The sequence below is a fragment of the Bos indicus genome, chromosome 2 (assembly GCF_029378745.1).
Source record: "Bos indicus isolate NIAB-ARS_2022 breed Sahiwal x Tharparkar chromosome 2, NIAB-ARS_B.indTharparkar_mat_pri_1.0, whole genome shotgun sequence".
Lineage (NCBI taxonomy): Eukaryota > Metazoa > Chordata > Mammalia > Artiodactyla > Bovidae > Bos > Bos indicus.
The window spans coordinates 47,409,550-47,435,745 of NC_091761.1; the positions used below are offsets into that span (position 1 = coordinate 47,409,550).

General features: G+C 36.9%; 1 protein-coding gene across 2 annotated transcripts in view; it reads right to left on the reverse strand.

Annotated features, from left to right (window-relative positions):
• Positions 1 to 4,147: 4,147 nt before the first annotated feature.
• EPC2 (enhancer of polycomb homolog 2) overlaps positions 4,148 to 26,196 on the reverse strand; it is a 127,959-nt gene continuing 105,910 nt past the window's right edge. For both annotated transcript variants that reach the window (XM_019973010.2, XM_019972999.2), the window contains 7 exons: positions 24,682 to 24,771; positions 20,992 to 21,137; positions 20,539 to 20,882; positions 9,856 to 9,992; positions 8,301 to 8,460; positions 7,042 to 7,375; positions 4,148 to 6,043 (listed from right to left, as the gene is read on the reverse strand). In XM_019973010.2, coding sequence (XP_019828569.1) covers positions 5,971 to 6,043; positions 7,042 to 7,375; positions 8,301 to 8,460; positions 9,856 to 9,992; positions 20,539 to 20,882; positions 20,992 to 21,137; positions 24,682 to 24,771 — 1,284 coding nt within the window. In that variant the 3' untranslated portion in view covers positions 4,148 to 5,970. The remainder of the gene's footprint in view (positions 6,044 to 7,041; positions 7,376 to 8,300; positions 8,461 to 9,855; positions 9,993 to 20,538; positions 20,883 to 20,991; positions 21,138 to 24,681; positions 24,772 to 26,196) is intronic.

Below are 26,196 nucleotides of genomic sequence, written 5' to 3' on the forward strand. Positions count from 1 at the left end.
CAATTCAACCAATGACAGATGTGCACATACACACTTAGGGTGGCCCTGTAATTCCTATCCCCCAGTACTTAACTTATGCCTTTGTCCAATCCCCAATCACTGAGTATGGGCAAGGCATGTGACTTAATTCTAAGATATAGAGTATGGGATTTTATGGATGGGACTAAGGTCTTTAATCAGCTGACTAAGCTAATCAAAGCAGACCAGACAGCAAGAATTTGATTATAGACCAGTCTTTCACGAAAGCCTAGGTCTTCCCTGAAGCAAGACTTGGCATGCAGCAGAAGCTCTCTTCCATAGCTAGCTTTGAAGAAGCAAATCATTAGAACGCTATAGCCACAGGCAAGTGAATTCTGTCTACAACCTGAGGGACCTGACAAAGTAGATCCTCCCCTATTTAAGCCTCCAGAGAACACAAGAGCAGCTGCCACCTTGATTTCAGCTTTGTGGACTCCCACCCCACAATGTAACGTGTGTGATGTTCATATTACTTATCATTCAGCAGTAGACAATACAGACATCTCATGTGAAAAGCTGAAACCTTGTATCTTGGCTATTCCTAATGTGGGCTTACTTGTGAGACTCGGGAGCTGTGTGTGCCCATGAACACCAGCGGCCCTGGGACTGAGCAGAGGAAGAGCACAGTGTTCTTCTATATGCGAATGGTTAAAGGTCTTCAACAATGGCAAATGTCATTGGTTTAGAACGTGCTGTTCATCAGATCAACAGAGCTGCAGATACACTGCAGGTGAAATAATTTTTTCGTGATTGGAGTCAAGTTCTCTTGTTCTAGCAGTGGAAGGTAAGTTCAGAATTCTAGGCTCTCCTGAGGATAACAGGTGTCCACTCCACAGCAGAGTCAGTGTTCAGAGATATTTTATCATCTCGACCTGCAATGTTACTGTACTCAGTCAGCCAGGGAAGAAGCAGTTTTGCTCAAATATATGGTATCACCAGAGAAGTTTCATGAGAATAAAAACACATCTTTAATTACACACAGAACTCTTAATCTTGATACAAGATCCCATTTTGAGGCAGCCCATGCCTAGAATCCTGTGTCAAGTAAATTACTGCTAAAGATGTATGTGGCTCAGTGTTACCTTCCTCTTCCCTGTTAAAATGTCAAGCTTTGCAGTATTAGCTTCCTTAGTGGCTCAGTTGGTAAAGAATCCACCTGTAATGCAGGACACACAGGTTTGATCTCCAGGTTGGAAAGATCCCCTGCAGAAGGAAATGGCAACCCAACTCCAGTATTCTCTCCTGGGAAATCTCCTGGACAGAGGAGCTTGGTGGTCAAGAGTTTATGGGGTCACAAAGAGCTGGACACAACTTAGCAACTAAACCACCCACCACCACAGCATAAATAAGAAACAATTCCCCTTTCAGATTAACAGGAGACATGGTAGGAAGGCACATAGGGTCTGATCTGGTATTGACCCTTCTGAATGGTGCTGGTAAGCCTAAGGACACTGACAATGGAATGGAAAGCAAGGGAGCCATCCAGGGAGGGAAGAGGGGTGAGGGAAATTTGATTCCTATGGCATCAGAGCTGGCAGATTTCAGAGGTCATCTAATTCCACCCATGTGTCCTATGATAACAAGTTCAGAGACATGAAGATAAAGATGATAAAATCACAAGCCAATTAATGGTAGAGAAACGATTAAAGCCCAGCTCAACAAATTCTGATATTCTACTGCACTGTGTAGTCTGTCCTGTTTTCCTGAGTTTGCCTCCTCCAAAAATAAAATTCTTGTGCCCTTCTGAGACTTGTACTCAAAGAAGTTGATTAGAATTCTTAGTTCTGCACAAGCTAGGTTGCATTATATGATGTAATCCAACTGTCAATATTTTACAGTCATTGATGACAATAAGGACTTAAACTACTAACGGCATGCTGGGCCTTAGCTCCCACATCCTTGGTGAGAAGCCAATGACATGCTGGCCACATGCACACTTGCACCAAGCTTGTCAGTGTGGTCTCCTTTATAGAGTTTTAGGAAATTGCTCATCTTACAGATGGGGAAAGCAAGGTTCAGAAAAGGCTACTCTCAGCCAAGTCCTGGCCCAGACCCAGCTTCCAAAGCCTTGTGCTGGTTGAGAGCTTTCGCACTTACCGGCTAAGTCTGGCAGACAGAGGAGTATAAACCGAAAGGCTGGGTTTGCGCGATCGATGGCTAGAAGCCACAGGTGGATCTAATGGACTCAGTCTGGGAAGCAAAACACAAACATTAATTGCCAGGTGCTGTAAGAATGGAGGAGGTTGTTTTCTAGATGAAATTTAAAACTCTGCTATACAGATACTGCCAATAAGTGGACTAACAAGTCCAGTAAGTAGTCCTCTGAAGGGTACATCCTTCTTAAAGATAGGAGGCCAATGTTAAAAGTGTGGTGACTATACCGAAGTCTAATTCCTGGCTTAGTAACTTATCAGCTGTGTGACATAAGGCAAGTTAACTTCTCTAAATGTCATTTTCCTGATCTGTAAAATGGGTAAAATAATAATAGTACTTCACACAACTGTTAGGACTAAATGAAAGTCACTGAGAGAGAACTGTCATGCTCCATAATGTTTGCTGTTATTATGTTGTGGTTAATGACGAAAAACATCTGTTTAACAGAATAAAATATTCAGAATTATTACCCTTAACCTTTTGAAATGTATGTTTGCCAAGTTGATTAAGGGGCAACTCAGTCAAAGGTAATGGCACCCCACTCCCAGTACTCTTGCCTGGAAAAATCCCATGGACAGAGGAGCCTGGTAGGCTGCAGTCCATGGGGTCACTAAGAGTCGGACACGACTGGGCGACTTCACTTTCACGCACTGGAGAAGGAAATGGCAACCCACTCCAGTGTTCTTGCCTGGAGAATCCCAGGGACGGTGGAGCCTGATGGGCTGCCGTCTATGGGGTCGCACAGAGTTGGACACGACTGAAGCGACTTAGCAGCAGCAGCAGCAGTCAAAGGTGCATTACCAGCCAATAAAATTTGTTCTAAATATAGCATCATTCAACTCAAATACAGTAGTACATACAAGGGAGACATTTCTGAAATACTATTTCTCCTTATTACTCTTCCCCCTTTCCCCCAAGAAAACAATCCTGCAATTAAAAACAAAAACAAAAAAAACTACTAAGCACAGTTACAATTACTCTAGTCAACATTAAAAAAAAAAACAGAATGGTGTGTGTACTATACGTATTTTAAAGATGTGCCTTCTAGATATCTTAATTTTTCCCTTGGGCTTTTGCAAAAGAAATATATGCAACATATCTTCAAATATACTTAGAGCTATATCATAATAATTTATCTAATTAATCATAATGATGATTTTGAATTACCAGGGAAGGAAGGGTACTCTAGGAAAGCAGAAAAAGGCAGTTTGTAACTATTTTTACCTATACTTAATTACAAGATATCCCAGCACATGAGTTACCCACTTTGTTTAAAAAATCACCCAACAACCAACCGACCTATTACCCATCCCATCAGAAAACATATTCCAAGGACTTTATAAGCTTACTGAACTATTAGTTTAATCACAAAAACCAAGAAATGGTGGAACTGCCCAGTGGAGGGCCTGTGTAAAAATAAACTATTCTTGGGACTTCCCTGGTGGTTCAATGATTGAGAATCTGCCTTCCAATGCAGGGCACATAGGTCTGATCCCTTGTTGGGGAACTAAGATCCCGCATACCATGGGGCTAAGTCTGCATGCTGCAACGAAGACCTAGCGCAGTCAAAAAAATAAAAATAAACAAACTAAGCTTCAACTTGATAATGTAAAAACAAGTATCTGTCACTTAAGTTTTGAAAAGCATTGGAAAAATGTATGTGTAAGTAACGGAAATGATACCTGTGAAACAGCTACAACCCCATGAAAATAAGGCCTATTTTTCTATTTTACTTAAAAAACAAAACTTATCAGCTTTTGATGAATTCTGAATCCGCCACATCTCCAGAAACTGTACACAGTTTTTTGTTTTATATTATTTATAACATGTGTATCACAAGGCAACTTCGTTTCATGCTTTACTTTTGTGAAATGGAAATAAAACTTTTTTCTGAAATCAGCACTAAAGTTGTTTTGAGTTAATAGCAAGGAGATACATCCAACTAAAAGCAGAATGAATACAGTCAAACTACATATCAAATCAAAATTATTTTCTTTATATCATCAGCAATGAGTAACTCCAGAGGTAGTATGGCAGAAATGAGCATGGATCCTATCAGGTCACAACCAACGAAGAAATTAAATTTATTTTTTCCTATGGTTTTGACTATAAATTGCTTTACATATTTAGGACCTGAATAAAAACCACTCTCAGCAGAAATCTTGGCCATTAATTCAACTGACATATCAATTTACAACCTTTAGGACTGCAGATATAAAAAATGTAAAGTATAAAATTATGTAGTTTGAAATGGTTTTAATCATATTCATTAAAAATATTTCCCAGTACTTACTTGACAAAACCCCCTTGCAATATAATCTAAACTTTTATTTATAAAATGAGGCTCACTTATGAGATTTCATTGAATGTTACACTGCAAATTACTTACATTCTGTAAAATATTTTAAGAACTTTTCCCTATCAAAGGTAGTTTATATTGGATTATCTGAAACCCAATAGTGCCCACAGATGAGCTTCTTATAGTTCTTTTCATTAATGCTTGGAAAGCACTGTGAAAATGAAAAGTGCTATTAAGTGCTATCATCTCCCTTAAATTTTCACTTACACTGAGTGCACATTGTGAAATAAACACATATGCAGCATGTCCATGTTTGATATGTATTTTTATTTCCCTGCAGTTTTCACTTATCAAGAACAAGTAACAGGGAAAGTTGTCTGAACTAGTGCATAAACAAACATTCTGAAACACCACTACACGTATCTAATATACAAGAACCGTATAAAAAAAGTCACTAAAACACTACACTATGAAGGTGTCCAACGCTTACAGTCAGACTTTTTCCAACCCGTTACTTGCCTTGTAGCCACAGGAAATCTCTCCAAAATTGAAAAGACAATCTTGCCACAACCCTCCCCCCCTCCCAACACCTGGGATGGCTCGATATCTAGACTTCCAATAATTATTGCAATGATATAATGCAATACATACCTGGTAAAATATCCTTTATGTGGTGTGTTACAGTTTTAAAGCCAGTTAAAATATGCAGTCTTCGGATAAAATGTAATCCTTGAAAATTTTTCATACCTGCACAGTTTAAATGTACTAGATGCATAATTTTTCCTAGTCCTTTTTTTCTGTGTAATCATTTTTTATAAACTGGTATTATAAATAGAAATATACATTCAAAATATATGGAAAAGTGAGTCACTACATTAAATTTGCATGTATCGATCCATCCCTTTCCCCTGCACAGTAATAGAAAATACTATTTTGCCTTGAACTTCATATTTGACAGTGAAATGCCACTAAAGTATTTACCAAAAAGTCCATCTAGTCAAATTGTGAAACAAAATGAACCAAGTGAAAACTTTACAGTTCCTTTAGAAAAAAATTACAAGAATTTCATTTCCTAGCTATGAATCTTTAACTTTTTAGACACAAAGTTGGATTTATTTTTACAAGATACAAAATGTAAACATGGCAAAATAAATAGTTAAAACAAGTGATGCAGGATCCCATTTCATGCTCATGATCCCATTAAAGAATTATTTTTTAAAATCCATTCAGTTGCAAATTCAAGTGCAAAAGCATGATGATGAATATCTACTATTCAAGTAACAGAAATAATATTGATGATACAAATAAACTATTTTACAAGGTAGTGATTTTCCCAATTTTACAAAATATACATCATATATCGATTTAACATCCGATATACTATAGTCCATTTAGGTCCATTGTTATGCTCTGTGATCCACAGAGTTTCGCCTTTTGCATTCAGCTGGAATATGAATGACTGCACACCATCAGCACAGGTCAAAGCCACATGTTTTAGGTTATGTCACTTCCATAGCTACTGTTGTCTCTGCTATTCCATTTAAACCCAATCTTTCTGGTTCATGGTTCTCTCTATAATAAGGCAAAGAGTAAAATAAACATTAATACTCTCTAGAATATGATGTTTCTCATTTAGTAGTTACAGATGCGTTTTATATAATTACAACTAAACATACTGCACAAGAACATCTCCCATTTTTACAATTTCCATACAGAAATGAGGAAAAGTTTTCTTTAGTTAAGAAATCCTATGAACTTGATTATAATTATTTACTTAGGAAAAATAGCAACTTAACAGTATTTCAGTAGCAGTCAATGATAAATTACTTATGAAACATATAGCACAGGACAATTCAAGCTTTTTACAATAGACAAAGCATATGATGCTCATAAGTAATAATAATGAGGAACACAATATTACTTAAATTACTTTCCACTACAGTTTAATTTTACAGGTTTATGATCATGTAGTTATTAATCTATGCAGATCAATTTTTTTGATTCACTGTTTGCATGTATTAGTGTCATAGAAAGAAAAAAGCAATCTGAAATACATTATCATAGATTTAGTTAATTCCAGGATATTCTCAGTTCTAAAATATACACAGAATAATTTACTTTCCCTTTGGGTATAATGTTAAAAAAATACAAATTTGATTTGAAAACTAAAGCTCTGAAAACTAACAATAACTCTAGCCTGCCAGACTGCCTAAAGTACAAAGAAGAAATCTAAGAATAACTGAAGCTGATGTATTTTTTCAGTTTGATGGTTCCCAAGTTGATGTGGACTATCCTTCCCCTTTTTTTTAAATAGCAGTTCTGATTGGCATTTAAACATTCTACTAGGGACCTTAAACAAATGATCTAAGTCACACAGCTTTAGACTAAGCAGATATTCAATATCTGTTAAAAAGCAAGTCAATCAGTTGACAAGACATCTATGGCTTGAGCAGTAAAATAAAAAAAAGGAAAAGTCTTTTCCTCCCACAGGATCTGAGCCAGCAGAAAGAGACAGAATGACATCTGAAATACACACACACACACACACGCACACACGCACACACACACACCTGGCTATGCTGCTGATGGCACTGCTAGGAGTAACCTTTGGCACTCTGTCCATACTGGCAGCAACTGTGGCAAGTTTTAAGGCTGTTGGCGATGGTGCTGAAGTCCGTGTATTGATATGCACATTGACTGGAGAAACAACACTGACGTTATTGAGGTGCACTGCATTTGTCAGGCAGGAATTGTTCATGGGAAGTGTTTGAGGACTGCTTGTGCACAATGCTGGGATTAAGTGGTTTGTAGTGGTGTGGCCAACTGTCCTTACAAGTTGTACAGCTGAAATCCCTGGGCTGGATGATAAAGCCATATTGGTGGAGTATAATGTTTTAGAGGTTCCTGAAGGAGAAGAAGAAAAAAATTGTTCAACTCATGAGACATTAATTAAACTCTAAAAAATTAGGAGTTTAAAAATAAAAAGAAATGCAAACATTTGTAATCTAATTAAATCTCTGAAGAGAGTTTCTAATCGATAACTACAACATATTCATCTTTACAATCCCAAAGATACCCTCTTCCTACTAGCCTGCATAAAACGGTTTTGCAAAGTATTCTGCTGCCTTCATATATGGACACTGTGTAACAGGACAGAGAGGTCTTCTGGAGACTGAGGGCAGGTGGAGATGAAAACTGGACTTCCATTAGAATTTATACAAGGAAGAACACCAGTAAGGAAGGGGAATCACAATCACAGGTATATGGAACAGCAAGTGGAAAACCCTAGGGTCTGAGCAGAAGTTAAAGGCTGATAGGAAGAACAAATCTTTGAGGACTCAGGGTAGTATGAAGTGGAAATAGTGTCACAGCAATACTGTATTTCACAAGGAGGAGTCACAGAAAGCAGGCCTGTGAGTGTGTAAGACTGGGAAGGTAAATCCAATTTCCAACTTACTGACAGATCATCAGGACTATTAACATAATTCTCCTTTTTATAAATGCACGATTGATTCAACAATGATGGTTAGCAATTGGCTTGATGTGACTGCTAAGATGTGAGGCAAATGACAGTATGTAGATAAAACTAGGCAGGGTGGACTGTTACACAGGTAGGTATCAACTAGGCATGGGAGGACCCAGGGAGCAGGCTTGATGTGACTTTTAGAAACATCGAACTATTCCACCACACATAGCCATAGAAATTATGGAGTCCTAACTGATTTCTTGTACAATGTTTCCCCTCTGGATTTAAAAATCAAAAATCATATCTCAAATCACTGAGTTGCAACTCTGAGCTAGTAAGTATCACTTGAAACAACAGGCTTACCTGAAGGCTGGACAACACCGTTTATGTTGCTGTGGCCAGTGTTCTGTTCCTTGGCTACCTCACTGCGACTTGGAACAGGTGCACTGACCACTGCAGATGCAGCAAAATGGGCGCTGGCTGAGTCAAGTGTTTTAGACATACAGTCAGAGGTGCTTGAGCCCTATAAGAGAAACAGAGTTAAACTCTAACTTTTAGATGTGAGTGCACAAACACTTAAAGAAGTGAGAAAACCCAAGAGGCTGTTGCCTTTTTCATTCTGAACAGTTAACAAGTGTTTATGTTAAGAGATCTAGGACTTCACAGACTATTTTCATCTGTGAAATAAGAAAGTTACTTTTTTATTATTTCTTAAACTGGGAAGCAACTATTTGTAAGAAACAGCTAGGGTAATAAACAATCCAAATCTTTAAGCCCTATTCATTTTTCCAAGTGTTAACGCCTTTAAAAATACTTGACAATCTATGATTATGTATTTTTTCCCCTTATATCTCTTCTGATATTTGCTTCACATATCTTTGTTGCTAAAGTGTCTAATGGTTTATGATGTCTATCTTCTTTGTGAATTGTACCTTTCATCATTAAAAATATTCATCTTTGTTTCATTTAAAATAAATAAAATTTTTAAAAATACTTGACAATCTAGATACTGTGGGCAAAATGAAATGACAAAGATGACTGACAGCCATTTTTGTCCCAATGTAAAAATGTATCTTAGCCTAACTTTTCAGTAGGCTGAAATACCTGAGATTCATAAAGGGCAAACAAAGGCAAGTTTAATGGTCATGTTCTTTTTGATTCTGTATAAAACTTGTTCAGGGTTAGTAACAGCTTTTTAGAGGGTTAAACAACAGAAATTTATTCTCATACAGTTCTGGAGGCCAGAAGTCCAAAATGAGTCTCACTGCCTCATCTCAAGGTGCTGGCAGGGCTTCTTTCTTCTAGCAATTACGCTGTTATTAGGTATTTATTTATACAGTCTTGGCTCTACTGTCAATCATTTAATGGTGCCTAAGGAAAACTTGGAAGGAATGATGCTAAAGCTGAAACTCCAGTACTTTGGCCACCGCATGCAAAGAGTTGACTCACTGGAAAAGACTCTGATGCTGGGAGGGATTGGGGGCAGGAGGAGAAGGGGACGACAGAGGATGAGATGGCTGGATGGCATTACCAACTCGATGGACGTGAGTCTGAGTGAACTCTGGGAGTTGGTGATGGACAGGGAGGCCTGGCGTGCTGTGATTCATGGGGTCGCAAAGAGTCGGACACAACTGAGTGAACTGAACTGAACTGAACTGATGAATTCTTAGTGAACTTTCCAAAAATATGTAGCAATTTCTTTCCTAAATTAAAAATACTATATTTGGCTCTAGTGCTCCTCTCATGAAACAAAAACTAGTTACTTAAAATTAGTTAAATTAACTGAAAAAGACACAGGTTTTATCTTCAAAATCAAGAGTAGCAATAACAAGGTTATCTGCTTGACTTGACTAAAATTTTTTTAAAATGACATAATTATGAAAGAACAGACATAACCATGATTCAAAGACAGCTTTACCTGTGCTTTTGGATGTGTCTGTTGCGAGGAATGCTGAGATTGCTGTTTCTGCTGAAGCTGAGCAAGCTGCTGCCTTTGCATTTGAACTAACTGCTGTTGATGAGTCTGAAACTGCTCTTCCGTGATGCCCCCTGACACTGGCAAAGGACATTAATTTTAGAAATATGCATGTTTTAAAGTACTTTTAACAAGTAGAATACAATCTGAAGTTGCTCCACAATTAAGATGAAAAGTAATTTCAAATCACAGTATATATTATACATCACCAGCAAAGAACAGGGTAAAAATGATACACCCTTCAGCCAAAGCAGCTTATACCTTCTAATATTACATGCTTAAGAAGTTACCATTTGTAGTTTTTACTGTATAACACAGCTCTAATTTGAGGATTCCTCCATTTATTCAGACTTAAACCACATGTTAAGCCAATAGATGCCTAAAGTACTACCAACAAAAACATGGGCTAGAAATGAGATATGTTAGAAAATTAAAGATACAGTGCATCCTCAGATGTAATCAATTATGCTGTTACCAACTGTGTTAAGTTACTAAATGCCAAATAAAAATAAGACATTTAAAACTTTTATTTAAAAAATTACTTTAAAAAAAGTTATCAAGTTATAATAAGAAACACTTTTCTCGAAAGCAATGTAAACAAACTTTCACTCACTGATATTTAAGTACATCACTGATAAACTTATTTAGAGGACACAAAGCTATCTCCATAGAAGTCAGTATATTATTAGAGCCACAAAACATTAAATCATATCAGAATGCAGGTACTACCAGAGCCATTTTACTCTATTTTTCTTTATTGTTTTCTTTCCTTTCTCCCAGCTATTTCACTCCATCAGCAAGTATTTACTATCTACAATGAAAAGTGCTGAACAGAGAAAAAAAAAAAATTTAAAAGAAGGTCCCTGCTATAAAGTCTTATAATGTAGTTGGGAAGAAAAGATACATATAAAGAATTCTCAACTAATTTAAGTCAACCTTTAAATGTAAATTAGCTAACTTAATCAATATGACCTAAAGGAGTTTAGATACGACCTTCAACTAATGTTACTTAACTAGAAATCCCCACCAAAGTTTTCCATTTAGCATAATCACAAATGAGAAATTATATATATGATAGTAAATTAGACATAACAAGTTGTGCAAAGTACAGCTTATTTTCTATGAAGGAATTAAGCCCCAGAGATGGACAAAACTTTAGATAGGCCTTCATTTCTGTTACACAACGTTATCATTAAAATTAGGATTGGACTGTTATGGAGAAACAGTTCTTAGACAGACAGCAATTTTATTTTTCGAAGATGGGCCTATGATAGTGCTCATTCTAAAATTTCACTATTACCTGTATTTTTGAAGAACATATTAGTTATCTTACTGAATTACCAACAAAATCAAATGTCTTTCTTTGCACATGTTGAATTCATTGCAAGTATTCTATTTTTAAATAAAAAATAATAACAAATTCTAAGTTTAAAATCTTCAAAATCAAATGAAAATGTGAAGTGTTCATTAATTTCCAGCTGTATGAGAACCTTGGGAGAGATTAAAAATAGTTTATTACATACAAAGGCAGGAAGGAAAACCTTAAGCCCAAATACATCTATTTAAGTCTTCTGTATATAAACCAGTGTACCAATTCAGAAGTAGACTTGTAATCTGGTGTTAGTATAATCTACTCTCAAATGCAGCATGATGTTTGTCCAGAGCTTAGGTTTATGTTGTGATGAAAAGGTGAGAAATCCATAGCACTGAATTTTAAGTGAGGAATAAAACCAAACAGGATACACTTTTAGCAGCTATTTAAAAATTCAGACAGAAATGAGGATAATGAGAATTTTTTCATTTTTCAAAATCTTTTAAGTCAGAAAATCATAAAATCTTACTTCAGAAAAAAAATATATATAAATTACTTGAAAGAACAAATTGTATTCTTTTAGCAAAAAAATTAGTTTTGGTTAGTAGTTATTAACTAACAAAATGTTGCCAATTAGAGGTATTCTAGTTGTTCTTATGAAAAGATGATCATTTATGTAGATATCAAAAAGGGATGCTAATAAAATTTCCTGGTCTGGGGAGGGACATGTCTACTTACTGCCCTGACTTGTTGAAACCATTAATTTGTTCAAGAACTCCATCCTTTTCACCATAGAAAATGTATAAAATCTCAACCAAGACATCATTGAAATGACTCAAATTAATGGTCAAGTGTTGTCCAACTTCTTAAAAACTCATGCTGGCTTTGATACAAAAATTCTCATTCCTGATTCTGCTACTGGTTGAAAACCACTGGTGGTAAAACTTAATTCAAAAATATGGATATGCTTAAAATAGTAAATTCATTTTTTTCTTCTTCCCCTTTGCCTCAAACTCAGCATGTTAGATTCATTCTTAACATCTAGTTTGTTGTTGCTTTTAAACACTATAAGGTGTTTTGTGCTTGAAAATTGCTTATGTTTCTCATTTGGAATTTTCTAGAGCATTAAACATTCTTCAGACAAAAATAGCAATCATGACACAGAATTGGAACACATACAGAACACCCTCCCTAATTGACCTCTTTCATTTTGTTAAGATGAGTAAAAGTGGTCAGAAATGTAGTATGGTTTTAATGGCACAGTCATAGTACTGATCAAAAGGAAAGCACCTTCTCCACTAATTATTTTTCCTTTCATAAGTTACAGAAATACTTCCATAAGAAATTTATTTCTTACACTGACTTTAAGTTATCAAGAGGTAAGCATTAAAATACACCAGGAAAATGTCACACTTATAGTGTGAAGATACCTCTTTAGGAACGAGACATAGGATGGGGGCCCAGCTTTGGAAGGGTTCAGATCAGATCAGATCAGTAGTGTCCGACTCTTTGTGGGCCCATGAATCGCAGCACGCCAGGCCTCCCTGTCCATCACCAACTCCTGGAGTTCACTGAGACTCACGTCCATCGAGTCAGTGATGCATTGTAGTGACATAAAGAAGTGGGAATGTATGAAAAAAGAAACCATATCTGTTTCTCTTGCTTAGGGTCAAGTTCTTTCTACTAGTTGCTCTCAAAAGTTGCTAGCTTAAAAGTAAATTTCATGCTGGTCATAAATCTACCCTATCCAACACGTCCAAGTCCTGTCAGTTTAAAAGTAACTGACAATCTGCAAATTGACACAGTTACTATGCAGAACACAGAGATATCTTAAAAAACTAGGAGTAAAACCACCATATGACCCAGCAATCCCATTACAAGGCATATATCCTGAGGAAAGACACATGTAACCCAATGTTCATTGCAGCTCTATTTATAATAGCTAGAACATGGAAGCAACTTAGATGTCCATCAACAGATGAATGGATAAAAAAGCTGTGGTACATATATACAATGGAATATTATTCAGCCATAAAATGAGTCAGTCCTAATGAGGTGGATGAACCTAGAGCCTATTATACAGAGTGAAGTAAGTCAGAAAGAGAAAAACAATTATCGTATACTAACACACATATATGGAATCTACAAAGACGGTACTGATGAACCTATTTTCAGAGTAGCAGTGGAGAACACAGACACTGAGAACAGCCTCATGGACACAGCTGGCAGGGGAAGGAGAGGATGGGAGGTATGCAGAGAGTAACACGGAAACATATATTACCATATGTAAAACAGACAGCCAATGGGAATTTGTTGTATGACTCAGGGAACTCAAACCAGGGCTCAGTAACAACCTAGAAGGGTGAGATGGGGAGGCAGGTGGGAAGGAACATGGGTAAACCTATGACTGATTCATGCTGATGTTTGGCAGAAACCAATTCAATACTGTAAAGCAATTAGCCTTCAATTAAAAATAAATAATTTTTTAAAAAAAGTAACTACAATCTGATTGTTTTATGAAGGCAAAAGGCAGGAAATGTTCCTTTCCCTAAGTAAGAGGTTTTGCAAATCTCCCTGGGTAACACATTCTAATAGGTACACATATTATAGAATTTCCCCTTTTACACACGCAAATTGTCATTCTGTACATTAGTAACACACTTGCATTTCTAAATATTTTGAGCATATAACTGACAGTCTGTTTTTCACTAAAGCCTCTAACCTTTCTGGCTGTCTTTCTACCTGCCTTATCAGTCAGCTTCTATGCCTCAGATGGATCCATGTAGCTTTTCATAGAATATCTGTCACCACCCTTAGAATGTTGATTCTGTTCTCAAAAATCGCAGGCATTCCTCCTTTTGTTCTTTACCTTTCAGTCATGTGGTTCCTACAAGGTGCTCTGCTAGCCTGATCCCTTATCACCTTTCCCTCTCATAATCTGACAGCGATCCAACACAAACATACTCTAGGTACCTCCACTAGATTTTACACTGGTATATTGATAAAGCTTTACATCACTGTTTCTTAAACTTGGGCCCAGAGAAAACATTCTTGAGTATGTGTGAAATCTTTAAAAGTATCTGTCAACTTTTTCGGAGAACGCAATGGCAACCCACTCCAGTACTCTTGCCTAGAAACTCCCATGGATGGAGGAGCCTAGGCTACAGTCCATGGAATCACGGAGAGCCAGACACGACTGAGCGACTTCACTTTCACCCATTGGAGAAGGAAATGGCAACCCACTCCAGTGTTCTTGCCTGGAGAATCCCAAGGACAGAGGAGCCTGGTAGGCTGCCGTCTACGGGGTTGCACAGAGTCGGACATGACTGACGCAACTTAGCAGCAGCAGCAGTCAACTTTTTACTGTTGTTTCATTGATAAACTAATAAAAAGAAACACCGAATAGAAACACAATCTGGATTTTCTAGATGACCACCCTACAACCGAGTATAAACACATGATTTTTGTGCTTGTATCTGCTACCTTTGAAAAAATAATCTTCTAACTTTTAATTCAGTGTTTTTCTAAAAGTAGGCTAAAGTGATTCTTGGGAGGCCACGAATATTTTAAAATACTAGCCTAGACCAAGTTTTTGCAGCTTAATGAAGAACATCTAATGTGATAGTAAAAATCATCTAAAAGTCAAAATGATTATTTGGCACGTCATCATCTACCAGGTAGGTCTATTATAAAAGTTTTAATATATAACTTGTTGAAACAATGCTGATTATATGCAATGTCTGTTTGTTTTAAAAGCTGGATCTGGGGTTACATGGAGGAGGAGATCGTATTTTAATCCTTCTAGATAATAGCAAGCAACCAGGTAAGGTTCACAAAAAACCACTGGACCTACTCTGAGGACAAATCTTCCGATCCACAAAAGCCGACAGTATAATCCAGGACTATTCACATCCTCTAATGTAACTAATGAGTAAACTGCAAAACTGTGGGGATACTAACCGGGGTGAAGATGAGAGGTGAGACAGGAAGTGAGAGGGTAAAAGGGGTGGGGAATGAGGAACAAATGAAATTTGACGATAAAACAGAATAAAGATCCATTTAAACTTCTGAAACCCAAGCTAAATAGTTATAATTGAAATTTCAGTATGATTTCCTTTAGCAGTCAAACTAAAATCTTTTAAACTCCTGAAGTCTAAATCTATTTCTCACCTTTGGAAGTGACTCTAACTTAAAAAATAAGTCCTTGTGAGTACCTCAGCTGGTGTTAAAACATAGTTTTCCTTTTTAAAAAACTTTCATGCTTGCAAACATTTTATACCATTTTCAGAAAGAATGGGAAAAGACACTGCAACCATGCATTAGTCTAACCCAAGATTAAACATAAATTGCCCTTCGAGTCTGAACAAGCAATGCTACTTTTAGATGTGAAATATATTTTCTTAAGGTTGGGATTTAAGAATAGTATCTCAAAAGAACAAATACTGCAGTTTCAAATGACTGAAAACTTTATCATCTATTTATTTAAATAATATAATATTTGCTTGTTATAAGCTCCCTGAAGGTAAGGATTATTGTCTTCTAAAATTCTGCAACTTCCAAACACTTAACATAATGCTTTGCATATGTTAGATCTTAAATAATTATGTATTAAAAATAATTTTCCTTGGTTATGCACTTCCTTTATTTAGCACATCTGTCTTTCCTTTCTCTGTCCTACTTCTATTCTTTGAGAATAGGTTTTCAATTAAGACAACATACTTTTATTTAATAATTAACTAAATGAAGTCCTCAGTTTTAGTTCTTACTAGTACCTAGGACACACAATTCTATTTGTTTCCCTTTAAGTCCATTTAGTATGGTACCGAAAATAATAATTAGATTACATTCAGGACACAGCAACTATGACTTGAAAAACATTAATTGGGTTATTAACAACATAAAAGTAAGAAAATTTTCTGTCAGTGGCTCTCATGTTCAAGGTTGTTGTTTAAGAACTAAGGAACTTGTGACACAAGGGTCATGGGTATCAGGTTTCTATTTCTGATCAAACCCTTTATTTGCTGTGAATTTCCCAGCTGTGAAACAGATGATACTCTCTGCCAAGTAAAAACATGGTTCTGAATCAGTCCTGTTACTCTTAAAGACACGTATGTTCTCCTGACCAAGTCCACTAACAATTAAGCAGAAAGCACAAGTGTTACAGACACATAGATTAAAAGAAACCAAATGTACGAGGATTCAATTCTTTTGCATATGTCCATCAAATATAATGGAGAAGGAAATGGCAACCCACTCCAGTATTCTTGCCTGGAGAATCCCATGGACAGAGGAGCCTGGTGGGCTACTGTTCATGGAGTCACAAAGAGTCAGACACGACTGAGTGACTAAGCACATCAAATATAAAAATGTAACTTTTAAGAAATTCCTTAAATTCTCTTTAGGTAAAAAAGGAATTTCTATCCATATTTACTGAAGTGTAACTGAATCCACTTTAAATGATCTATCCAGAACTGAGAAACTATGTAATGAACATAACTGCTAAGGGGCGTACTTAAAACTGCCATGGGCAAATTCCCTGGTGGTCCAATAGCTAGGATTCTACACTTTTACTGCTGTGGGCCCAGGTCTGATTTCTGATTGAGAAACTAAGATCCCGCAGGCCCTGTAGGGTGGCCCAAACAAACAAATAACTGCTACAGCTTTTCAGTTGTTTACAAAACTGCTGTTAAAAACACGTCTCATTATGAATTTATATACCATGCCTAATATTTTGAAACAAAAGAAATTTGTTAAAAACAAACCACCCTGTGACTTCAATGACTACAGAGGGTTATAGTTAGCAGAGAGAAAACATGAACAAAATCCTTTAATAACAAATAATGGAATGGTACTAAATTGAGACACAGTACCATTACATAACAAACATAAACATAAGAAGGAAAAATGGCATAGACCAAAACCACTATTTTTTTCTGATGACAGGGGAAAGGTAAAAATAGAAAAAATCTTATTATCTATCACATATATGTGATTTAAATTCCCTGAGAAGTGTATGCAAGCCTAAAATAATATTTCAAATGCTTATTTTATGCTGATACATGGTAGTGTCATAAAATTCTAGAGCTGACTGTATGGACTTGTTATATTCTGAATCCATACATGCCAAGTACTGATGATACAATAAAGAGAAACATATATATTTTCTGGAAGAGTCAAGTCAAATAGTTCTGAAGTGTTTCAAGAAAGTACAGTAGAAAGCTGCAAATATTTGGCCATATTCAAGTTGAGAAGGAACATTTAAAACCAATCCTTTGTTATGACATTCATTGGTAGAGAAAAAATTCAATCTATGGTCAAATCTACTTATAAATGCTTATGGTTGATATGTTTTTAAACTCTCTTTTTGGCAAAATTATTGTAATTTTTGGTACAGGAATTTCAGTTAAATAATTTGAATAATGTCTTAGAGTTGGCTGAAAAAGGATGTGACCTAATATTTGACAGTTCAGTTCAGTCGCTCAGTCGTGTCTGACCCTTTGTGACCCCATGACTGCAGCATGCCAGGCCTCCATGTCCATCACCAAAATCTGGAGTTTATCCAAAAGCATTCCCATTAAGTCTGTGATGCCATCCAATCATCTCATCCTCTGTCATCCCCTTCTCCTCCCACCTTCAATCTTTCCCAGCATCAGGGTCTTTTCAGATGAGTCAGTTCTTTGCATCAGGTGGCCAAAGTACTGGAGTTTCAGCTTCAACATTAGTCCTTCCAATGAACACCCAGGACTGATCTCCTTTAGGATGGACTGGTTGGATCTCCTTCAGTCCAAGGGACTCTCAAGAGTCTTCTCCAACACCACAGTTCAAAAGCATCAATTCTTCGGTGCTCAGCTTTCTTTATAGTCCAACTCGCACATCCATACATGACTACTGGAAAAACCATAGCCTTGACTAGACAGACCTTCATTGGCAAAGTAATGTCTCTGCTTTTTAATATGTTGTCTAGGTTGGTCCTAACTTTCCTTCCAAGAAGTAAGCATCTTTTAATTTCATGGCTGCAGTCACCATCTGCAGTGATTTTGGAGCCCCCCAAAATAAAGCCTCTTACTTTTTCCACTGTTTCCCCTTCTATTTGCCATGAAGTGATGGGACCAGATGCCATGATCTTAGTTTTCTGAATGTTGAACTGTAAGCCAACTTTTTCACTCTCCTCTTTCACTTTCATCAAGAGGCTCTTTAGTTCTTCTTCGCTTCCTTCCATAAGGGTGGTGTCATCTGCATATCTGAGTTTATTGATATTTCTCCCAGCAATCTTGATTCCAGCTGTGCTTCTTCCAGCCCAGCGTTTCTCATGATGTACTCTGCATATAAGTTGAATAAGCAGGGTGACAATATACAGCCTGGACGTACTCCTTTTCCTATTTGGAACCAGTCTGTTGTTCCATGTCCAATTCTAACTGTTGCTTCCTGACCTGCATAAAGATTTCTCAAGAGGCAGGTCAGGTGGTCTGGTATGCCCATCTCTTTCAGAATTTTCCAGTTTACTGTGATCCACACAGTCAAAGGCTTTGGCTTAGTCAATAAAGCAGAAATAGATGTTTTTCTGGAACTCTCTTGCCTTTCCGATGATGTTCATGAATGGGCTCCAGCGGATGTTGACAATTTGATCTCTGGTTCCTCTGTCTTTTCTAAAACCAGCTTGAACATCTGAAGTTCACTGTTCACATATTGCTGAAGCCTGGCTTGGAGAATTTTGAGCATTACTTTATTAGCGTGTGAGATGAGTGCAATTGTGAGGTAGTTTGAGCATTCTTTGGCATTGCCTTTCTTTGGGATGGAATGAAAACTGACCTTCTCCAGTCCTGTGGCCACTGCTGAGTTTTTCAAATTTGCTGGCATATTGAGTGAAGCACTTTCACAGCATCATCTTTCAGGATTTGAAAGAGCTCAACTGGAATTCCATCACCTCCACTAGCTTTGTTCTTAGTGATACTTCCTAAAGGCCCACTTGACTTCACATTCCAGGATGTCTGGCTCCTACTATTTTTACACTTCTAAGAATCCTGCTGTCTAAAGTCATATTAGGTATTAATCCATTTCAGCTTCAAAAGGTCATTAAACTTCACACTCATGAACTTTATGTATAATCAGATACCATTTTCCTTACCTAAATTCGTTTGGAAGAAAATTAACCAACTAAGTTGGAGAAATGATATGCCAACTTCCAATCATTCAAACAAATCCAATTTTCCATAACAACCTTTAAATAGACAAACATCTAAGTAAAGTTTGAAAATAAACAGCTCAGTAATTAAAAAGGACTAAACACTACATAGACAAAATTTCAACCTAAAATGATTTAAAATCACTTTGAAGAAGCATAACATATCAATTTTATATACAAAAATACACTGTCCAGGAAATAATTTAGAAATAAATACATTTTACAGAAAGAAAGGATATCAACAGTTTAAGTCAAGCCACATCTAGCTCTGCCTTTGTATACCATGCATTTTTTTTGCAATTTATACATTATAAAGACACTCACAAATTATACACTTATATATATGTGATAAAGAGAAGACTATCCACAGAAGAAAACAAATCAAAATTACATCTTAGAGTCTCTAGATGTTACACATTATTTACAATGCTGAGGTATATTAATTTTAGTACAATGCCTCTTAAAATGAAAAATACTTCTTGATCTCAATTAGAGAGGTATATTATCAGACCAAAACTACATTTTTCAGAAAGAAAGCTTTAATGGAATTTCTGAGGGGCAAATGCTTAAATTTAAGCAAAGTTAATATAATAAGTGAAAGTGAAAGGAAAAGAGGCTTCTCTGGTGGCTTAGATGGTAAAGAATCTGCTTACAATGCAAGAGACCTGGGTTTGATCCCTGGGTCAGGAAGATCCCCCGGAGAAAGAAATGGTAACCCACTCCAGTATTCTTGCCTGGAGAATTCCATGGACAGAGGAGCCTGTCAGGTTAGTGTGTTAAGCTTTCTATAACAAAAACACTTTTGTGCTATGATGATCTGATAGTAGCTAATAATCACTCTGCCCAGAGAGAATTCTCTACACATTCTCCCTGCACACTCATTGTACCAGGTACGCACAGTCAAAGTGAGTGGTTTTACAGGTATTGGTTTGGAACTTTTGGTTAAAATGCAAACCACAATAATAGTTTAGTTTCCTACATTGGGGGAAAAAAAAACATAGGTTAAGCTAAAATTCCTTTCCTCAGTAGGATCATGAAAATAAACCGTCAAAATTCATCCTGAAAGGCTATTTAGTGGATAATGAAAAATTAAGAAGAGAAGAGGATATACTTTTAACAAGTAGCAACTTACCTGATATGCCATTCTTGCTGGTGTTCAATAAAGCTACAGATGCTGCAGAAACTCTTCTATTGTTCACAGTCTGCCCTGGTTTTCTTGAGGTACATTCTTCACTATCACTGTCCTGTAAATTTAGTAGCCTTGGCTGGAAACACTGTAGTCGACATGATCTGATATTGCTTAATATTTCAGAAAGGGAGAGTCTATTTTCACAATGTTTATTGGAAGCATTGGTCCGAGAGAAATTAGAAGAAAAGTCTATATTTTGGGAAGCGCTTGAAAAACCATTCAGCATTTCAGGGTCTATCTGTTTCAGGACTGGGTCATGTTCTGTGGCTATCCGGTCCATTATGACCCTGAAAAGCAATATAAAGCCAAATATTACCTACAAGAAGTTAATAACATTTTCTTGATACCATCCCTTCCATCTTGTAAACAAATACCATGTCAAAACGAACAGTTTACCTTCCACCTCTGCCAATTCGCCTTCTTGCAAATCCTATACATCGTCTTGGGACTGTGAGTGTTGTAAGACAATGCCTGTATCTTAACTTATCCAAATCTGCCAATTCTGAATTTCCAAATGAACGGTTAGTTTGGTCCAAACGAGGCTGCACAAAATGGAAAGAAAAACTGAAACTCATAGAATAATTCTGAAATGAAGAAAAGTTAAATCATGATAAAGTAACTACAGTATTAGAACAATTAAAATTTAGATATAAAAATTTAAAATCGGGATTTAAATGTTAACCAGGTAAAATTCTATAAAACTGATATAGAAGTTCACTCATCAAAATAACTTAAATTTTTATGACTATCAATATATTTAAGATATATTTTAAAAGAAATATATCTTTAAAGAACAATGTGGCTTTTAACATTTATGTAGAAGAGTTGCTGTTCAGTTGCTCAGTAGTGTCCAACTCTCAGCGACTCTAGAGATAATGAATTTAGTAATTTATAAACTTGCTACTGAGATATATTACAGAGACTTCAATAGGATTTTCAAAAATTGCACTTCAAGAAAGCAAGCATGACCTTATTCTAGGTACCTGAGTATGTTCTAGTGTCACCCAGTTTGTAGTCAATGAAAACCTGAATAGAATTTGTATCCCACAGTTGTGTGAAAACTGTATAAATTTCAATTATGTTGAATTGGTGCATGGTGCTTTTCAGGTCTACTATATGCTTCTACTTTTCTGTAAATTCATTCTATTAATTTTTAAGAGTTTGATATTGAAATTCAACTAAAAATCTTAATTTATCTACTTAAATAATTGTAATATATGGTGGAACTATATGCAACTTTGTTCTGTATTTTCCACGTCTTCTGTAAATGTGTTATCATACTTTCATAATTTGAAAAATAGAGGAAAAAAAAGCAAGCAAGCACAGATGAAATTCATACTTCCTCTATTTTTAACGACATACTGTGCGTTTCTTAGCCTTCCCATTTCCTCAGTTCAGTTCAGTTCAGTCCTCAGTTGTGTCTGACTCTTTGCAACTCCATGGACTGCAGCACGCCAGGCTTCCCTGTCCATCACCAACTCCCAGGGCCTGCTCAAACTCATGTCCATCAAGTCAGTGATGCCATCCAACCAGCTTGTCCTCTGACCTTCCCTTCTTCCACCTTCAATCTTGCCCAGCATCAGGGTCTTTTCCAATGAGTCAATTCTTCACATCAGGTGGCTAAAATATTGCAATTTCAGCCTCAGCATCAGTCCTTCCAGTGAATATTCAAGACTGATTTCCTTTAGCATGTACTGGTTGGATCTCCTTGCAGTGCAAGGGAATCTCAAGAGTTTTCTCCAACACCACAGTTCAAAAGCATCACTTCTTCAGCACTCAGCTTTCTTTATAGTCCAACTCTCACATCCATACATGACTACTAGAAAAACCATAGCTTTGACTAGATGGACCTTTGCTGGCAAAGTAGTAACCAGGAGCTGACCGTGGCTCAGATCATGAACTCCTTATTGCAAAATTCAGACTTAAATTGAAGAAAGTAGGGAAAACCACTAGACCATTCATGTATGATATAAATCAAATCCCTTACAATCATACAGTGGAAGTGAAAATAGATTCAAAGGATTAGATCTGATAGACAGAGTGCCTGAAGAACTACAGACAGAGGTTTGTGACACTGTACAGGAGGCAGTGATCAAGACCATCCCTAAGAAAAAGAAATGCAGACAGGCAAAATGGTTGTGTGAGGAGGCCTTACAAATAGCTGAGAAAAAAAGAAAGCTAAAGGCAAAGGAGAAAAGGAAAGACATACCCATCTGAATGCAGAGCTCCAAGAATAGTAAGGAGAGATAAGAAAGACTTCCTCAGTGATCAATGAAAAGAAATAGAGGAAAACAATAAAACAGAAAAGACTAGAGATCTCTTCAAGAAAGTTAGAGATACCAAGGGAACATTTCATGCAAAGATGAGCACAATAAAGGACAGAAATGGTATGGACCTGACAGAAGCAGAAGATATTAAGAAGAGGTGGCAAGAATACACAGAAGAACTATACAAAAAAGATCTTCATGACTCAGATAACCACCATGGTGTGATCCCTCACCTAGAGCCAGACATCCTGGAATGCAAAGTCAAGTGGGCCTTAGGAAGCATCACTACAAACAAAGCTAGTGGAGGTGATGAAATTCCAGCTGAGCTATTTCAAATCCTAAAAGATGATGCTGTGAAAGTGCTGCACTCAATATGCCAGCAAATTTGGAAAATTCAGCAGTGACCACAGGACTGGAAAAGGTGAGTTTTCATTCCAATCCTTAAAAAAAGGCAATGCCAAAGAATGTTCAAACTCCAGCACAATTGCACTTATTTCACATACTAGCAAAGTAATGCTCAAAATTCTCCAAGCCAGGCTTCAACAGTACATGAATCGTGAACATCCAGATGATCAACCTGGATTTAGAAAAGGCAGAGGAACCAGAGAAAAAATTGCCAACATCCATTGGGTCATCAAAAAAAGCAAGTAAGTTCCAGAAAAACATCTACTTTTGCTTTATTGACTAAGCCAAAACCTTTGACTGTGTGGAACACAACAAACTGTGGAAAATTCTTAAAAGAGATGGGAATACCAGGCTATCTGACCTTCCTCCTGAGAAATCTGTATGCAGGTCAAGAAACAACAGTTAAAACAGGACATGGAACAACAAACTGGTTCCACATTGGGAAAGCAGTATGTCAAGGCTGTATATTATCACTGCTTATTTAACCTATATGCAGAGTACATCGTGAGAAACTCTGGGCTGGATGAAGAACAAGCTGGAATTAAGACTGCTGGGAGAAATATCAATAACCTCAGATATGCAGATGACACCACTCTTATGGAGGAAAGTGGAAGAAGAACTAAAGAGTCTCTGGATGAAAGTGAAAGAGGAGAGTGAAGAAGTTGGCTTAAAACTCAACTTTCAGAAAACTAAGATCATGGCATCCGGTCCCATCACTTCATGGTAAATAGAAGGGGAAACAATGGAAAAAGTGAGAGGCTTTATTTTGGGGGGCTCCAAAATCACTGCAGATGGTGACTGCAGCCATGAAATTAAAAGACGCTTGCTCCTTGGAACAAAAGTTATGACCAACTTAGATAGCATATTACAAAGCAGAGACATTACTTTGCCAACAAAGGTCCATCTAGTCAAAGCTATAGGTTTTCCAGTAGTCACGTATAGATGTGAGAGTTGGACTATAAAGAAAGCTGAGCACCAAAGCATTGATACTTTTGAACTGTGGTGTGGAGAAGATTCTTGAGAGTCCCTTGGACTGCAGGGAGATCCAACCAGTCCATGCTAACGGAAATCAGTCCTTAATATTCACTGGAAGGTCTGATGATGAAGCTGAAACTCCAATACTTGGCCACCTGATGTGAAGGAGTGACTCATCTGAAAAGACCCTGATGCTGGGAAAGACTGAAGGCGGGAGGAGAAGGGGACAACAGAGAATGAGATGGTTCGATGGCATCAGTGACTCAATGGACAGGAGTTTGAGTAATCTCCGGGAACTGGTGATGGACTGTGTGCTGCAGTCCATGGGAGTCGCAAGGAATTGGACATGACTTAGCAACTGAATTGAACTGAAGTCATCTTGACATGAGTTATCTGTTAATTCCAGTTCCCAAAACACCACAAAAAATATAGTTCTTACAGCATAATACTGGCATCCTGCCCGCCTCCTGAAAGCACAGGGACCATCAGGATCATTTTCTTCTTCGGGTTCTGATGCTGGGGACGGTACCTAGGAAAGAAGCATGAAGTGTTCCATTTAGGAGTTACCAAAAGTCAACAGTCTTTGTAATGGTCTAAAATCAGAATCTGATCACAAACAGTGAATCACTCCACATTACATACAGTAGGTAGTGAATTCCCCAAAATATTTAAAGATTAGCACAAGTTTTGTACGGTTAATAATCATTTTTAATGGGTAAGTTCTTGCAGTTTACATGGTATTGCTTAACTGTTTCTGAACACGTAAATGCTTTAAGCTTGAAAATAATTCGTATGGTTTTTACATACCCCATTTATACATTTTATAAATATTGTATGTGGCCATAAATACTTTGTAATAATAATTATGCTTCATCTATAGGTAGGTATGCTTTTATACAATAACTTCATTTCTCTATAATAAAGCCTTAAACTAGGAAGATAAAAAAAGCTTATGAATAACCTCCCATCCCCCAAAGCTGAAAAGTTCATACACTGCACTGAAAGGGGAGTCCCTTATTTCCCTACTTGTTTTTAAAATCATTTTTAAAATTTAACAGATCAGAAGCTGAAAATCAAAAGAGGAAAGAGGACTTGCTAAAAGGTAAGCAGACTGGTTTAGAAGTACTAATCTCACCATTGGACAGCTAAAGAATAAAGACTTTCAAAAAGTTGTCACATATTAAAAGCACAAGACCAAGTGAGACTAGGACAAATCCCCCTCCATAATCTGAGCGGATCTCTAAGGCAGCACTGGTACATTATAGCAAACATTATGTTATCGAAAACAGATTAAGTGAAATACAAATATACTCTGATTTGGCAGGAAATAATATGGTTTAGATAAATTTCTACCCATAATGGTTAAAATAAAAAAAAAAAAAAAAAAGTTTTGGTACTTAAGTTTCAGTTGTCTCGCAATTTCACTTTGGAGTACATCTCTTTTTCTGACAACGCTGGCTCAACCACATTTACTTGCAAACTTTTGAACCTCACAAATCCCTCTCTTCCTATTTTGAGAGGAAAAATGCTTTCTCCACATTATTTCAAAACTGTGGTAATTACCACTGAGCAGGATCATCCAGGGGAGAAAGGCATTTGTTTGAGGTTCCAATATACCTCCACCAACCCTATGGGGGAGACACAGAAACAGTAAGCTGGGGCTGATTCTTCTTCCTAGGGAACCAAACTCAAACCTGAAACTTGAAAGGAAATCCCAAATGTGAATTTTACACTTTGGTTCCTTTATAAAGCAACTACCTCTTCTACAATGTACACAGAAAGTGTCACAAACAAAGTCTCAGAAATTTTTTGCATCCCTTCCTCCGGATTACCCAAGGAGGGGTTTCCAGGATTTAGTCTGAGATTTAAGAAGACAGGGCTGATGTTAGGAGAATCAGAAGCATGACTAAGAGACTGGTTTGTACTCTGCTCTTTTGCAAATCAGTTGGAGAAG